Source organism: Cyprinus carpio, chromosome B13 (genome assembly GCF_018340385.1).
Source record: "Cyprinus carpio isolate SPL01 chromosome B13, ASM1834038v1, whole genome shotgun sequence".
NCBI lineage: Eukaryota > Metazoa > Chordata > Actinopteri > Cypriniformes > Cyprinidae > Cyprinus > Cyprinus carpio.
Window position 1 is genome coordinate 20,929,352 of NC_056609.1, and position 14,942 is coordinate 20,944,293.

The 14,942-nt window shown below is 38.4% G+C and overlaps 3 protein-coding genes across 6 annotated transcripts in view; 2 read left to right on the plus strand and 1 right to left on the minus strand.

The window, feature by feature from the left end:
• The first annotated feature begins 911 nt into the window (after positions 1–911).
• Positions 912–8,868, plus strand: LOC109088344 (pecanex-like protein 4). Its single transcript, XM_042736126.1, is given in 11 exon segments — positions 912–1,062; positions 2,712–3,348; positions 3,351–3,519; positions 4,288–4,816; positions 5,200–5,244; positions 5,360–5,479; positions 5,574–5,934; positions 6,368–6,471; positions 6,570–7,175; positions 7,273–7,485; positions 7,939–8,868. Coding segments are annotated over 10 exon segments (2,946 nt in total). The 5' UTR covers positions 912–1,062; positions 2,712–2,801; the 3' UTR covers positions 8,191–8,868.
• Positions 8,869–9,106: 238 nt separating this feature from the next.
• On the minus strand, positions 9,107–14,043 carry LOC109088391 (dehydrogenase/reductase SDR family member 7-like). Of its 2 annotated transcripts, XM_042737243.1 has the most exons (8): positions 13,809–14,043; positions 12,263–12,310; positions 11,402–11,554; positions 11,072–11,178; positions 10,436–10,675; positions 10,191–10,313; positions 9,283–9,498; positions 9,107–9,194 (listed from the first exon to the last, which is right to left on the minus strand). In XM_042737243.1, exons 1-8 carry the CDS (start codon positions 13,828–13,830, stop codon positions 9,147–9,149), a joined length of 957 nt encoding a protein of 318 aa, XP_042593177.1. In that variant the 5' UTR covers positions 13,831–14,043; the 3' UTR covers positions 9,107–9,146. The 2 variants fall into 2 exon arrangements, with proteins under 2 accessions (XP_042593177.1, XP_042593176.1); XM_042737242.1 differs by lacking the exon at positions 13,809–14,043 and having other exon boundaries at positions 12,263–12,574.
• ppm1aa (protein phosphatase, Mg2+/Mn2+ dependent, 1Aa) overlaps positions 13,339–14,942 on the plus strand; it is a 36,697-nt gene continuing 35,093 nt past the window's right edge. Inside the window, exon 1 of one of the 3 annotated variants that reach the window (XM_042737240.1) lies at positions 13,339–13,702. The gene's annotated coding sequence lies outside the window, so the exon portion shown is untranslated. The remainder of the gene's footprint in view (positions 13,703–14,942) is intronic. The other 2 variants (XM_042737241.1, XM_042737239.1) reach the window with 2 other exon arrangements.

Here is a 14,942-nt window from a genome sequence, read left to right on the forward strand (position 1 = left end):
CTGTTATCACAGCTCAAGGTAATTCTCTTCCTGTTTTTCTGTGGAGTATAATGGTGGGGGGTTGCAAAAGGAGAAAGACACAGAGAGAGAGAACCAAATCCAACAGAATAAAAGAAGATATATTAAAATGTGGAGAAAATGAGAAAGGAAAGCCAGAGTGAATGCTGTTGAATTTAATGGTGGATCTGCAGTGGAAATAACACAGAGCACAGTGAGTGTGTTGTCCAAGCAGTGTTCAAAGCAATACAGAGATACGTCTGAGCATCTTGCAGCAGGAACGTTACTTTTTATCTGTTGATGTGTCTTTTACTGTTGGTCTCATGCAGGGATGTGTGTCAGACTTGAAAATAGTTAATTATAATTAATTTTAAGCTCACTTTAAAAATAAATAAATAAAAAATTCAGTGTCTGATTGTATAACTTCTTTTTCATTTGGTTTATGCATGTATATTGTCATTTCCCCATGTCTAATTAGCCTATACTAGATAAAATTAGTTACCTTTCTTTTATCATAATTTTCACATTTAAATGAGAATGGGGTTAATTTCATTACGTTCATTGCTTTGGTTTAAATAAATGTTATTTCTGCTATGCACATTCTAACAAAAAAAGGGTCGAGTCTTATTAAATGTGTTTCTTTGTTTGTTTTTTTTTAAGTAAATGTTTAATTAAATTGATAACTAAAGTAAATATTCTTTACATTGTGCAAACAGTCAAATATAAATGCCAGAGCTTGAGCATTTGCAATAGTAATAACTCTTTAAATTACTACACAAGCATATTATTTTTTCAAAAGGCTACTGCATAACAAGAATGACCTTGTTAATAGGTTTGCCAGCATACCATTTGCAGGTTTGCCATTTTATATTTTCATGGCTAATTCTGTGAGGGGAAATAAAGGTCTGTACGTAAAGACGTAGCCGTGTGTCGTATAGCGCCGCCCTTCAGGCCGTGTTGCCCAACTGCAGCAGAAGCAGAAGTGATGGATAGCGGGTTCGTTTTATCCCTACACAAACCCTATACTCACCCCTCTAATACTTCTCAAGCCTTTCACATTTAAAGGTATGTGTTGTTAAAAACAAAAAAGGCTGTTTCTATTTCTTTTTTTGCCATGTGGAAAAATAAACCGACTTTACGCCCAAACAGGAGCAGCTAACGCTAGCCGCGCTAACGAGTTTATAGCCGCTTTCTCGCCTCTGTCCTTTATCTGCTGTGTTTGGAAGAAACCAAGACGATATTATAATGTCATAAGATATAAGAGTTGTGTGTTTGGTTATTGTAATGGCCTGTAAACCGGTTGTCACGTTAAAGCTTGTCTCTTGTTGTCATAGCTGCAGTGTTAGCATGTGAACAGATCACAGGATACAAATCAACAAGACTGCATTAAAAACGTAAATCTGAGGATAAGAGCACGTAATTGACAGGAGAACCCCGTGAAGTCACTGGTTTGATGCTGATTGACTCCGCAACAATCAGCCTGTGTTTATGCTGTGTGTTTATTTAGGCTATAATCATCTCTGCTTGTTTTGTTCGGGTAACATCAACAAACAGGTAAACTGGGACTCAGATGTAAAAATACACAGATGCTCTGAGGTTATATCCTGTGGTTATTATTATTATTTTATTTTTTTACCACGTGAATATGGTTAAAAAATAATAAAATAAAATAATTGAAACTTGGTAACTAATATCTATCAGGGTAACTTACTTCCCAAGTTGATTAATTACAAGACATTTTTTTTTATTTATTTATTTTTTATTTTACTGAAATAGTGTGATTAGTATGCAAAATAATCATTCTCTAATTAAATATAAACAAACTTTCATACATTTCTGGAGCTGATATCTTGAACCCAGATTCAAAATTCTTGTTTCATGTTGTTTCCAATGGCATATTAGAGTTAGCCTAAAGGTTTTTCCAGATCAGATTTTTGATGTCTTCAGAAAATACGTTCAGCAACCAGAAAAAAATGGTCACCTTTTTTTTTTTTTTTTTTTTTAATGTTCCATAAAACAGTTGAATGATATATGAGCAAACCCCTTTGTAAGAAACTTCAGAATATAGATAGGAATAAAACTGGAAAGTTTGCTTTATGTAAGTGGAGATTTCAGGCTCAGTGCATGATTAAATAATATTTTGAGAAAATGCCCTTTAAAGATATTTATTGTAATTAAAATATACAGACAAAATAGATAACGTGTGATAAAATAAACACTTGTTTTGGAGGTTATATTCTTTTCACTAGTCTAACTTTAAAACAATTGCTTGGCAAGTAACACTGTCCTCCCATCAGAATAAAGAATACATTTATATATTTCTTAAATATACATATTGTATATATTATAATTATGTAATGTATATGATAAAACAATAGCTATAATTAATGTAAATACAATTATATAATACATTTAGTATTGTGTATGTATACGCTTCTGTTAGCATTTTCATTTAATTCAGTTTAAATTAATTAATTACATGAAATACTGATTAATTAATTGAATTATTTGCATATATAGAAATGTGCTAAAAAAAAAAACTCACAAATGAAGATAATAATAATATTATTGAAAATATTTTGTACATTATTTAATATATATTTTTTTTATGTTATTCTAGTCATTACATGTTAAAGACAATGCACCGCTACTCCATCTATGCCCTATGAAATATTAGTGTAAATTGTAATATTGTTTGTGTTTGTGTGTTCCAGTGAATCTCTGTTAGCGGAGCATGTGTGTGTGTTCCGGAGCAGCTGGGAGGAGATGACCGAGTCTGTCCCTCCCGTGCTGCGTTCATCATCATGGGGCCTGATGTGCCGCTGCTCAATGATTACAAGCAGGAGTTCTTTTGGAAGCGTTTCCCGCAGACTGTCTTGGGGGGGCCGCGGCTGAAACTCAGCTACTGTGCCCCGGCGTATGTTTATCTGCACCAGCTGGTGTTATTTCTGACACCATGGCTGTTGGGAGGCATCGGGACCCTCCTGTACCAGCTGAGGGTGCTGGATGAAGCCTTTGCAGGTGTTGTTTCCGGTGTGCTGATGCTGGGTGTTGGTGCCACCCTTCAGGGACTGGCACAGTGTATGGCACACAGGAGCGGAGTGGTACAAAGGCTGCCTGCTGCCAATAACATCCTTGCAGATGAGGAGGAGGTGGAGTTTACTCACTGTGTGGCTCCTGAGACGGTACATTTTGTGGTGCCTGGGAAGAAGTTTATGGGTAATGTAGTTTTGCACACGTTTCTTGCTGGAGCACTATGTGGATTGTCCACATGGTACCTGCTGCCAGACAGACTCAGCGGCCTGTATGATAACACGGGTGCAGGACTGGGAGCTGTCGTGCCTTTGTTTGCCCGAGCTGGGTGACTGTCTGTATTGGGGAGTATTCGCTCATAGTCAGCACGGCTACAGAAACAGCCACATTTCAGCCGCAGGACACATACGAGATCACGCCGCTCACCAGACCACTCTACATACTCTCCTTCATTACCGTGGACCTGGCACAATTCACCACTACACCCTGACAGCATATAGGACAATGACAAAGAAGTCTGTCCATGATAAAGAAAGGGAAACAACCTTTTTCTTTATTCATGTTGTGGTTTTTTTTTTGTTTGTTTGTTTTTTTTTGGAGGAAATGTGTTCACAATTTTCAAGATAAATTACATTTAATAACATTTAAAAATAGCAGCTGTTGTAAACATCAAGTAAAAAGTAATAGCATATATTCCTGGAATATATATACTTTTTATATTTTTTTTTTTTTAATTTTGATATATTTGTAACATTATACATGTCCTTAAAGTCACTGATTATAATGTAATCAATTTATTGCTTCCTTAATGAATATTAAATACTGAATATTATGTATTTTACTGACCCCAAGCTTTTGAATGATATTGTGTATCAAACCTATATTTTCCAGAGAAATAGCCTAATTTCCCAAACTACATAAGACTTTTCTTTATTTATTCTGCAATTCAAAATGCTCAGACATAGAAGAGGTGTATTTAATTCATTGTATGTATGAATTATATTTTTATTGTTTCTTTGAGTAAATTAATAGATTCCAGACAAAAAGTTGAGCATCTTGTCAGTGATTCATATGCTGAGTGTTATGAGCTTATACTTGAAACCTGGCATTGTGTACTGCAAATATTAACGGCTCTTAGAGAAATTGCTTGTGATGTTCCTCAGTAAGTCGCTTTGGATAAAAGCGTCTGCTAAATAAATGTAAATGCTTAGATTTATTTGAGTGTTTTCTTTGAGACCGTTGTTATATAACCTAAACTTATGAGGATTGTATGAGTAGCTTCTTCATTCCCTCCTCATTGGTTGTGGTTCTGTTCACTGTTGCAATGGGTTACCTCCTCAGCCAGGACCTGACCCAGCTGCTGGTGCTGGTGAAGGGCACATCTCCGACCTTGGGTCTGGGCTGGTGGGGACTTCCTCTTTCCCTGATGTTCATTATAGGAGCTTTGACTGAGGCTGGACTCCTTCATCAGCTTTACCTCATCAACTCAGGGAATCTAACATCTGTAGAGCGCTTGGAGTCTTCTGTTGTACCCCCAAGCCCACAGGAGGTGGTCGGCTGGATCCTTATCGCTCTGTTTCTTCTCACTCATCTGCTGAGAGAGCTCCAGGGGGCATGCGTGTTAGGAGGTGCCATGCTCAACCCACTGTACCCCAAACGGGTCACGACTGCCCAGGCTTTCAGGCAGAAGACCCGAGGTCTGCGTGTCGCAGGGATCATCCGGAGGATCCTATTGAACCTCGGTGAGGAGATGCTTGCACTGTACCATCCAAACAAACAAACCTTAGTCTTTCTGTTTATCTGTATAGTCTGTTGCAGGGAGATGTTGACTTGGCATTGATAACAGGTATGGATGCATGATATATCAATGCTACATTGGTTATTTGTTTGATTATCACAGTTTTTTAAAATGTATCGCTATTTGTCAGTATTGGGAATTTTACAATAAATATTACAATTGTGCATGCACCTAAAAATTTAAGTGTAATTTTTTTTATCATTTAACATTCACTGAAACTTTATCTTAAAAAAATGTTTTATAATAATTAAAAATAAAATATTACTTTATAATTTAATACCACTGTTTAGCAATTCTTTAGCAAGTCTCAAAATGAATAACATACTGTACATTGAAATGTTGTGAGTGTTAAATTTTGTAGCAATTCGAAGTATGGATTTTCTCTCGCCATTGGTTTCACATGGGCATTCAGGATGGTACGAAAGTTTATTGTTACACCTTCTTGAAGCATTATGAGGACATGAACAGCACACTTTCACCAAAATACCCCCTTGGTCTTTGGCCCCTGACTCTTTGGCCTTTGTACGGCAGGTGTGGCAGAGCTCTGAGGCTGCTTTGCTAGAGATGGTGTTGGTGGTGGTCATCAGACTTGCAGGGGGGCACAGAGTCGCACGCTGGAATGAGTTGGGCACTACAGTGCACCTGATACTGGTGAGCCAAACCTAACTTAATGCATTTACTGTAATAAAATTGCAGAGATATTTGTATAATAACACTTTTTTTTATCCATCCCTGTTTCTGGCAGGTCTCTCTAGTTGTGAACCGTGTATCTCAGTTTGTAAGTAAGCTGAGTTTTGCTCTCACGGTGTTGATCACATCCTGGACAGAGAGTAAACAGCGTCGTCAGTCAGCGGGAACTCTGCTAGCACTCAATGCTGCTCTGTTCCCAGTTTTGCTAGGTGTTGTGGCTCTCTCTTCCCTTCTATCTGCCCCTCTCCTTACTCTCTTCACACTACCTGTGTTCCTAGTGGGATTCCCCAGGCCACTGCGCTCGTGGCCAGGCACCCCAGGCACCGCCTGCCCTTGCCCAGATTCTGTATATTACCAGCAGCTCTGCAAAAGACTTGCATCTGCTATCAGACCTGCATTTGCTAATGGTGCATTTGGTGAGTGAGACCAACTGAGAAACATATTGCTGATCTCTAGCATTCTGAGCTCAGAATCATATTTTTAGAATGTTCCTCTACCTCAAACAGTAGAGCATAACGCTAACAATGCCAAAGTGTTGGGTATTTTAAGTCACTTTGGATAAAAGGATGCATTAAATTGACCAGTCTGAAATAGTCCAAATATAAAAACTTCTTATAGGTGTACCATAGTGATTCAAGATAAGCCAAAAACACAGTTTGGAAAATGGATTCATGATGTACTCACTTGTTATATTAATTTTGTAAAATTTGAACACACAAAAAGTTACGGACTGCAGCTTTAAATAATAACTTGTAAAAAATAGCAATGAATTTGTTAAATTTTATCTAATATCCATGCAACACTTCAAACTGAAGTTTCTATAATGAAGTTTTTTTTACCTGGTTGCAGGTTCCTGTACTCCAGAGTCTCATTACCTTGGACGCTTCCAGGGTCGTCTTCTTTGGATCTCTGTTCTAGAAAGAGGCTACGGCTATTGCACCGTTAACATTAAGGTATACTTGCTTTCTTGCCTTTGCTCTGTCTACAGAATACCAGTTTTATGATTCTCATTTGTGTGTTATTTCTCATTACCTGTCATGTTTCACCGCAGGGCTTGGAACTACAGGAGACATCATGCCACACAGTGGAGGCTCGGCGTGTGGATGAGGTTTTTGAAGGAGCGTTTGATCATGTAGAACGGCCTGGCCAGTGTTTCCGAATATTGAACCCTCACTGGGGTAACGTTCTGACACCCTGCTCTTTGTTGCCCGTCAGGGTTTACTCTGATGCCCAGAACGTTCTAACTGGAATCATTGACTCCCCTGACCACCTGCGTCAGCTCAACTCTGACTTCCTTAAAACATTTGTCTGGATTTTATTGCGTTACTGTGTACAGGAATTGACACGTGGTGCTCAGCGAACAAAAGGTCATTCACTACAGACCTCTGGACGCAAGTCACAAAGCTCTCAGCTTGCCGTGCCCTCGGAGCAAGGTCCGGCTGTGGTTAAAGTTGCCATGGACTCTCATATTCGCCCTGAGTCCTCCTCATCCTCTCACTTGAGGGGGCAAGACAGCTCCAGCCTCTCATCCTTTGCGGATTGGTCCGACGAGGATGATCTATTCGGTCCAGTCCCCGTACGGCGGCCAATAAGAATGATGGTACGGACAGATGAAGGACAGACCAAGTTAGGGATGGGAGTGTCTCTTCCAGGTTCTGTAGAAATCCACAGCCTGTACGAGAGCATGGCTCTGTCTTCTCTCCCCACCCTTAGACCTCTGGGTCTGGGTTTGGGGCTCGGCTTGCCCTTTGTAGATAAAGGGAAAGATAACATCCCTTCACTCACTTCGACTACTCTTGTTAGACCAGGCATCTCTAGGTCCGGTAGAGAGTCTGGATGAGCTCTACACAACTTTGCAGGATTACCATGACAACTGGTTCACTGGCCTGGTAACAGACCGCAGTTGGCAGGACAGTGTTGCACAAGAGAAGCCCTTCCTATTCTCTCTCGGACTCGATCACACTATGGTAAACACCACATTTACTGGAATGTAACCATTGCTACCGAACACTGTCTAGTATCTAATAGTGAAACAATAAAAGCATCTCTTCTGAGTAATTCTGTTAATATAATTACATTTTAATAACAGAGTTAAATGGAATTTTTAAGGAAATCTTAAAATGAATATAATTTTTTTTTATACCATACATTTGTGGTTAAGATGCTTAAATTCACATTAAGCATTTAACCAATGATTATTATTATTATTATTTTTAATTCGTATAAAATGTATAGAATTTTAATATTGGCCATTACATGAAAATTATTATCAGCTTGTCTGTAGTGACAAGAATTTAAACTGGTCTACCCCTAATCTTTTTCATGCATTATTATTTCCCTTGAGTTTATAAATTTAATTTAACAAAATAAAAGCCAAATTATCACTTACAGTTTTGTAATATTTTCTCTGTTTTTCATAGGGGACATATACGAGCTGTGTGTTGTCCCTGCAGGAGAATCTAGTCCAGGTGGGAGTTTTGAATGAGGAGGGTGTGAGGGGCCAGTGGGCCAACCTGTCATGGGAGCTACTATATGCCACTAATGATGACGAGGAGCGCTACAGCATTCAGGCACATCCTGTGATGCTGAGGAACCTAACTGTTCAAGCAGCTGATCCACCTCTGGGATACCCCATCTATTCATCCCCGCCTATCCATTTACGCTGCTTATGATAATAAGTGTTTATGGGTGTTACCCACAACCCTTCAGAGATCATGACACACAGGGATGCTACCAGCACATGAATTTCACAGTCAGAATTTTTACATTTCATTTCATCTTCATTCAGGGTACGGTAAAATATTTCATTGAAAGTATGAAACATTAAAAATTGTTACTGTTTTAGTGACATTTGACTTTTGAAAGAAGTATGAATATATGAATGTCAGCAGATAGTAAATGTGCAAAATCTTCTTCACACAATAATACTGTAAACTCGTTGAGACACAGAGCCCAGTTTAAATTTGTTCTCTGGAAAGTGTGCTCTATTTTCTCAACAGTGAACCCTTGGGTGTCCTTGACTGAATCTCACCTCACACTGCTACCATTTCACATTTTTAATTTTACTTTTATTTTTGTATTTTTCCACTTTCTTGTTAAGCCTCCGTCAAGAGTCCTAAAAAGGAGAAACAGGAAAACCGTTGTTCTTTAAAAAAAAACCTGTTTGTCAGATATCAAGGATGTGCCTTGGTTACTATATTCAGTGGTTATGAATAATATATATATATTTTTTTGTTCATGTGACCACCTTGTGTCATAAATATGAAGGTAAATTGGCTATGGCACCTTTGAGCTCAGTCTTTATATTGTGTAACTATGTATAGAAGTAATACAAATGTTTTGTATAAATACTTTACTGTCTTTTTTGTTCACAGAAACTTAAAATGTTAGAATATTAAATCCTATTTATAACTGATGTACAACATTTTAATACAGAAAACACAAAGAAAACAAATCCACTGCCCATGCATTTTTTTAAAGAATGTACCATTTGTCTTCTTGCTATTGATACAGCAAGCAAATTATAAGTTGTTTTCATATTTATTTAATGACAGTGAAATGTCTGTGTGACTTTCCCAGGTCCTTTTGGTAAGGAATTCACAAATCAGTGTTTTCTGAAGTTAGATTTTCAAGTTGTCTTGACCTTAGGCTTGCTGAAATAAGCAGAGTCTGCATCCTAGAAAAGAAGATGATTGAGAAAAGATATTACTGCTATTGTAGCATAAATAAACCAGTTCAGGGATCTGTTTACACCCACTACTCACCAGTCCAGCTTTGAAGTTTTGCACACGTTTTTTACCCAGAATGTTAGTCAAGTACCAGGCCAGAGTTGGAGTGTACTGCCACAAATAGCAGAAAAGTAGAAAGGGCTGCTCGGCGATCCACATCTCTTTCACACGGTTGGCCAGACCTACCAGGGTGAGTTGAACACAGCGTTCTGTAGACATCTTATGTGTCTGATCACCAGCTGAGGCCACAGGCTAAAGAGAGAAAAAAAACAGTACTTTATAGCTAAGCAAATGCAAAAGTATTTTGATATAATGATCATTGATCAATGAGCCTAAGTGCAGATAATTGTTATTTAAGTTATAGTTTTTATTACTATTTTGAATTAGCTATTAAATATACAAGTTATAGCCCCATTTGATGTTCACTGACTACTATGACATTCATGGGTGTATCTATCAATCTTGTTACCGCTCAACCAATAGCGAGTGTTTGGGGCATCGCTAATGTAGCAGACTGATCCAGAGGGTGTTAAGCTGACGACTTCTTATATGGGCAAAGAATTTAGTTTCAGTTAAATAAATAAAATATGCAGACAACGGGGTAAAACATGGGTAAACACTCGTGGTTGTTTTACACAATGGAGGAATGTGCTGGAATGGTTGGATTTGAATCAAGACGCCGAACTTGCAGAGTTTCTTCTCAACATTGTTAAAGTCAACTGTCAAGCCACAGAAAAAATAGTAAGATTTCTTAATGATGATAAGAATAATATTAAGGGTGTGTTGAAGTGGTTCTGCAAAAGATTGCATTTGAAAATATGCTTTTTTTTGTAATTGTGCTAAGTGACACTAGTGGCGCAGATAATTCAGTAAAAAAATGTTTAGTTGAAGTTTTTCCTCTAATTTTTATTTTATTTTACCAAAAAAACAACTGGTGCAAATACCTTGCCGAGCTCCTCGGTTAACGCATTCTGAACAATGCTTGATATTACAGGTCCGGGACAAATGGTACTGATGGTGATGTTCGGATAATCAGTGAGTTCTGTCCTCAGAGAGTTAAAGAAACCCTGGAGAAACACAACAAACCAGGAGCTTTTTTGTTTTTTTTTATCTTTTATGACTATTTTTACCAGACAATGCTGCATATGTGTAGGCAGATTCTCAGGGAATTCTGTCAGTTTGCTCTCACCTGCACCGCATGCTTGCTCGCAGCATAGCCCGTTGCCAGGGGCACCCCTACAAAGCCTGCAACGCTGCTGACGGTGGCTATGATACCACTACCACGGCGGATCATGTGGGGCAGCACCTGCTTAGTGACAGATACGGTGCCAAGGTAGTTGACCTCCATAAGTGCCTGGTACACATCCACATCAGCCTCTGTGCACAGCGAACGCTGCGTCCGGCCTCCGTTGTTTATCAACACATCTATCTGAAAATACACACACACAGGTGTGTTTTCTACACACTTGTTTCTGCTTACTGGTGCATTTTATGTTGAATAGTTCACCCATAAAATTTAAATTTGATGAATATTTACCCATCCAAGATGTAGATTAGTTACAAACATACAGCTTTTCGCTCATCAAACTCATCTATATCTTGGATGGCCAGAGGGTGAGTACATTTTTAGCTAATGTTCATTTTTGGGTGAACTTTTCCTTTAACCAGTGCATACTTTAATTCTTAGGTGTTAATACTAGGAAAATTCAATCAAAATCAGTATTTGGAAAAATGACACTTTTTGGTGTCAGCAATGTTTCTGAAATAGAAGAAACAATAACAGAAACACTCTGAAGAATGGACATGAAATCCAGATGGCATTTACATCACCAAAGTGCTTCAGAGCTGCAGCAGTTTTTTCTTGATGTGATCCGCGGTCCAACAAATCAAGTGGAAGGACAAGAATATCCTCATCCTTTAGAGAGAAGCGCTCTAACAGAAGGAGAGAAAGAGTGTATTTTGTGTCAGTAGGTCATGGTGTGGATGCTTTTAGTACATAAGTGTCAGGTACTGACAGCAAAGATACTTGAGAATCCACATTCAGAGTCACTCTGCAGCTCTGAGGGAAGAGACATGAGTTACAGTGTACTTAATTGACCCCTGAGAGGTTTTATGTTTACTTCTTCTCTCAAATGTTTCTCAGGACTGTTCCTACCTAAACATGTGCGCTTTACCCTCTCCAGCTCATTCCCCCTGCGGGCAGACAGCACTAGCCGAGCACCGAGTGCCGCGAGCTGATAGGACAACTCCTCCCCGATGCCACTGGAGGCTCCGGTAATCCACACCACTTTGCCTCTCAACTTTGACTCTGTAAAATGAAAAATAAACAAATGAATTAATTAATAAAATTCCACACCATGACACTATATATTATTTAATTTATAATTATCAAAAAAAAGCATAGTAATTTTTACAGTATATGGTGTTTATATGTATAAGGTGAAGTGCATCTTTGTAAAAGTTTATAAAAATATGTAAATAATACATTGTATTATGCAATCTCAAGCTAAATTAATACATTTTAATCTATACTGGGATATAATTGTGCCTTCTGAAATGATTCATGGTAACTGCGCTGACAGTTCTACATTTAATTTGATATTAAAACCCGGCTTGTGGGCAAATACAGCTACAAGGTGCTTGTACAGCTAAATTAGATTTACGGTTAGGGGATAGAATATAGAGTTTGTATAGTATAAAAAAAAAACATTATCTCTATGGAAAGTCCTCATAAAACATGAAAACCCAACATTTGTGTGTATATAAAGACACTGAAATAACAAATAATGGCCTCAGCTGTAATAGGTATTCTATAGTCTTTGATTATAACCATGACAATTCATGCAGACTTTATCATTTACTTGAATAAAAATGTGTGTATTCTGCAAACTCCGTAACCTTGCAGAAATGTGTCACACTTTATTGCACAAGTAGCCAGGTGTTGGTTGATTTTAGATTGCAAACATATTTCTGTGTATACATGTATATGTCTATAAGCGATTCTGATTCATATTACCTGGGCTGTTGCCGAACCTCGCCGCCCATAATAAAGTCAGATCAGCGTCTGCGAAGATGAAGCGTATAAACTGCGTTAGTAAATAAACTGCGCTCCCAGCAAAAATCACACACAGCCAACATATATCCAACATTTCTGTATAAACGCCGAGAAACTTTAAAAAAGGTAGCTATTTTACAGAGCAGTGGCTGAATGCGCTGGTGAATCTTGCACAGGCTGAGCGCTTGACAGATCCGATCCGCCTACAACATGCTGAAGCTGCTGCTTCTGAACCAAACAAACCCTGCTCAGTTCAGCCAACGACCCGGAAGGACCTACAGCATGAGGTCAAAGCCTTCCGGGTTAATCTTCTGTTTTAATGGAACACACAGTTTCACCTTTATTTTAACCTATCTATCTATCTATCTATCTATCTATCTATCTATCTATCTATCTATCTATCTATCTATCTATCTATCCACTCGAAGATTACAAAGCTTAGGCTACAGTAGCCTTATATTATATTATTTAATATTTATATTCCATAAATATTCTGGTTTTGTATTCAGATGGTGTTGAATAGGCTACAACAGTAGACAGACAGACAGACAGACAGATAGATAGATAGATAGATAGATAGATAGATAGATAGATAGATAGATAGATAGATAGATAGATAGATAGATAGATAGATAGATAGATAGGCAGAAATAAACGTGGAGCTCTTAAATTTTTGTTAAATCAAATGTCGTTTTGTATTTAGAAATGTTTGATAGACATTTTATTCATAGGGTATTACAAATAATTGCATTAGGCAGCTTGAACTTTATAGTTTGACACCTGTTCAACTTTTCTCATTTCTATTTTCCACCTAACATATTGAAATCCATTTAAGTGTGCCTAAAAGGGGCTTTTTGTTCAGTCATGTTAGATTTAAAAAATGTCCCGTGCTTGAGAGGTGAAGGATGATGATGGAGGAGGCATAGTGGTAAAAGTACAGAGGGATGGTGAATGAACGATGGCTAGGGAAGGATGCGATTGTGATGACAGATTGATGTACAGATGGATGGATGGATGAATGATGTTGATGGAGAGATGATGATGATGATGATGATGTCATTCTTTTAAGTGCGCAACCCTGCTGAATCCACATCCGGGTCCTGCGCTTCTGCTGGTGTGCAGAGATTCGGTCCCGAACGCAGCGGACCAAAATAGCGGTCAAACCCGACCCCTTACACGTTCAGGACACAGCATAAATGGGAATTATGCATCCCTGGTTTAAACAGATAAGGGTGATCCGCTCTTTCACAGACTGAATGCAGAGCAAAACAATCCGCCAGCCTCTCTCTCTCACCTCCACCGCCGCGCTCAGTTTATATCTCTCTCTTTCTTTTCGTCCTTCTCTTTTATCTGGTTTTTAGCTTCTCCACAGCAGAACTCCCCAGGACTTATTTTTAGTGGGTAAGTTTCTGTGCTTTTGTATTTTGCCTATGCGAATGGCAGAGCTAGCCTGTTAGCATGTAGGCTAAGGGAGTATGCGGGTGTTGTTTGAGCTCGGTGTGCTGACCTGTCGCATGTGGCCGTCGCATGGCGCGCAGAGGGCCGCAGGTCTGACAACCAAATCCCGAGGCTTCACTTGGCCTCTCGTTAGCATTTAGCTTGCTAGATTGTCTGACCTCAAACCGTAGACGCGAGTATGTGCCAGGCTCTTAGCTCATTCTCTTTCCCGATTACATTCACTAGCCTATTTCACTTTGTCTAAATGTTTCAGTCAAACTTAAGGGAGGCAAACGACAGTATTAGCATTAAGCTAGCGTGCTAACAGGCTCGCGACACCATGACGTAATGCGGAATAGAGGCGCGTGAACATGCGGCAGGTCTGCACGCAGACTTTCAGTTCACTTCTGTTCAGCACTAACAATGGCAAAGAGCACTGATTGCTGATATCTCACTGTAAAGTGTGAATGTACTCTAGCAGTAACGTTAAACCCAATCTGCAGCTAGATCAAATTTATAGAGAGTTTACCTGTTAAATATAGAGGAGTCAAGTCCGGAGTTCTATAAATTGCACTGTTTTTGTGTTCAGAGTGCGTAACGCTGTGAGTGGCATCGGTAGCAAAATTAATTTTGAATGTAATCTGCAAAATGGCAATACAATATGTAAAATGGCAATGTATTTCTGTAATTAAATTTACATTTTCCCATACATATGTGCAACATTTAGTGCTAAATGAAAATTCAGTTATATAATTTATATTTGCCATTTTCTAAACTAGTTTTAATCTGTAAATTAAAACATTTTAACACTTTATAAGTTGAAAAAATGTAAATGAAATTGTATTACCCAAATTGATTAGATAGGTTTAACATGTCCAAGCGAAAACTGTAGCAAAATTATCATTTAAATGCCATTTTTCCTAAATGCATTTAGACATGCGGGTAGGACACTTGAGATTGCATTTTCACCATGATACCATGTGATAATTGTAGCAAAATGCAATGTGAATTTCAAGATGCATTCTGAGCCAAATGTGCAGCAAAATGATTGCAAAAACTCTGATTGATGCAAGACGCAGAAAAGGTCAATATTCCCCATTTACCTATTTGATTTTTTACTTTATTATTATCTTGTTGTTTTTCTCTGTGAGTATTATGTTTGCAGGTGCATCGCACATCTCACTCTGCACACAGAGTGATGTAC

Coding starts and splice junctions, on each gene's coding strand:
- LOC109088391 (XM_042737242.1), bottom strand. CDS start 12,395: ATGTTGGATATATGTTGGCTGTGTGTGATTTTTGCTGGGAGCGCAGTT. Junction 11,555..12,262: donor GAGGTTCGGCAACAGCCCAG/GTAATATGAATC, acceptor TTCATTTTACAG/AGTCAAAGTTGAGAGGCAAA. Junction 11,179..11,401: donor GGTAAAGCGCACATGTTTAG/GTAGGAACAGTC, acceptor TCCTTCTGTTAG/AGCGCTTCTCTCTAAAGGAT.